Raw genomic sequence first — 1,253 nt, 5'->3', positions numbered from 1 at the left:
AGTAACTTCCAAGATACTAACAGTAACAATGTAAATATTTATGTTTTTCAGACAATAGGTACTTCGTAAAGACCATGCAGTCACACACATGGTATTAAAAATCATTTATGATCAGTGAAAGTGACTGAGAGTTAGTTGGACTTGACAACATGTAGTTTTGACTTACAAAACAGGTTTTGAAGACAAAAAGTTTGCAATTTGGGACTTGAATTTGATATTAGCAAGTCTAGATTCGAACTATAAACCTAAATTTGACGATTGTTTATCAATATACTTAAAACAAGACCTGAAATCACCACGCGATACAAGTTCAACATAACGTTTTGAGGTTAGTCAAAAATTTATGATAATTTACCTGAGTACGGTTGACGAGGGTCGTGCCGACTTGTCTCTTGTTGAACATCGACGGTGCCTTGACATCGTACCAGTCCTTGCGTGTGAACGGGTCTACACTGAAATCAACACACAAAATTTAACATAACCTCAAAGACAACTTACCAAAAGTTCCTATATCCAGCATTTACACTTTGAAAAACTAACACAAGTGGCTTGAAACACACGCCGGTAATTGTAATTAGAGTAGACAGAAGACTCAAAAGTTTCAGAAGTACAAAACACTTGTCGAAATCATCTGACACGAGACGTCGATTTTTAATCTTGAAATACTAAATTGATCATTACAGAACTGAACCCATGTGTAAAGGAATTCGTTAGTATATCGAGTAAACTAACGAATTACGCGTTTATTGCAGACTTACATCTTCTTCTTAACACCTTTCTTTCCGCCTTTCGAGAGGCCTTTATTTTTACCGACCGCCATGTTCACACACAAACTTTGGAAAGACTATTTTTTGTTTATGCCCGTCAGCCGTCAAACATTATTGTCTATGATCTGTCAAATTTAATGTTGCCAGTACACCAACCTTCAAAATCTACTAAATTATATCTTTGCAAGCAAAAATGTGATTTCAAGGTGAAGTTGACTTTTTCAGGTAATCTAACATTTTGACCTACGTTCAGGTGAAAACAATGATATTTTCACACTTTTAAATTAAATTAAAATTATAAGCCTGACCAGGAACATAAAAACCCTCGCCATGTTGCGGAAAACTAATGGTACTAATTTCTTTTAATGGCAACAGTAACTGAAAACTTCATTGACATGTCACCTTGCATGTCAGTCTATTGTTGTCAAAGTGTAAACAAACTTTATTTTAAATGTGTGCAATTGATTTTGTGAATTAAATTGCTAA

General features: G+C 34.6%; 1 protein-coding gene across 1 annotated transcript; it reads right to left on the bottom strand.

The window, feature by feature from the left end:
* Positions 1-295: 295 nt before the first annotated feature.
* On the bottom strand, positions 296-883 carry LOC114359024 (40S ribosomal protein S3a-like). The gene is made up of 2 exons (XM_028313256.1): positions 759-883; positions 296-452 (listed from the first exon to the last, which is right to left on the bottom strand). Exons 1-2 carry the CDS (start codon positions 818-820, stop codon positions 311-313), a joined length of 204 nt encoding a protein of 67 aa, XP_028169057.1. The 5' UTR covers positions 821-883; the 3' UTR covers positions 296-310.
* Between the last annotated feature and the right edge of the window lie 370 nt (positions 884-1,253).

The sequence above is a fragment of the Ostrinia furnacalis genome, unplaced genomic scaffold, assembly GCF_004193835.3.
Source record: "Ostrinia furnacalis isolate ACB-3 unplaced genomic scaffold, ASM419383v2 OfSCF4178, whole genome shotgun sequence".
Lineage (NCBI taxonomy): Eukaryota > Metazoa > Arthropoda > Insecta > Lepidoptera > Crambidae > Ostrinia > Ostrinia furnacalis.
The sequence above is the reverse complement of the archived record's forward strand: the minus strand, read 5'-3'. Positions and strand labels throughout refer to the sequence as shown.

Coding starts and splice junctions, on each gene's coding strand:
- LOC114359024 (XM_028313256.1), bottom strand. CDS start 820: ATGGCGGTCGGTAAAAATAAAGGCCTCTCGAAAGGCGGAAAGAAAGGT. Junction 453..758: donor AAAGGTGTTAAGAAGAAGAT/GTAAGTCTGCAA, acceptor TGTTGATTTCAG/TGTAGACCCGTTCACACGCA.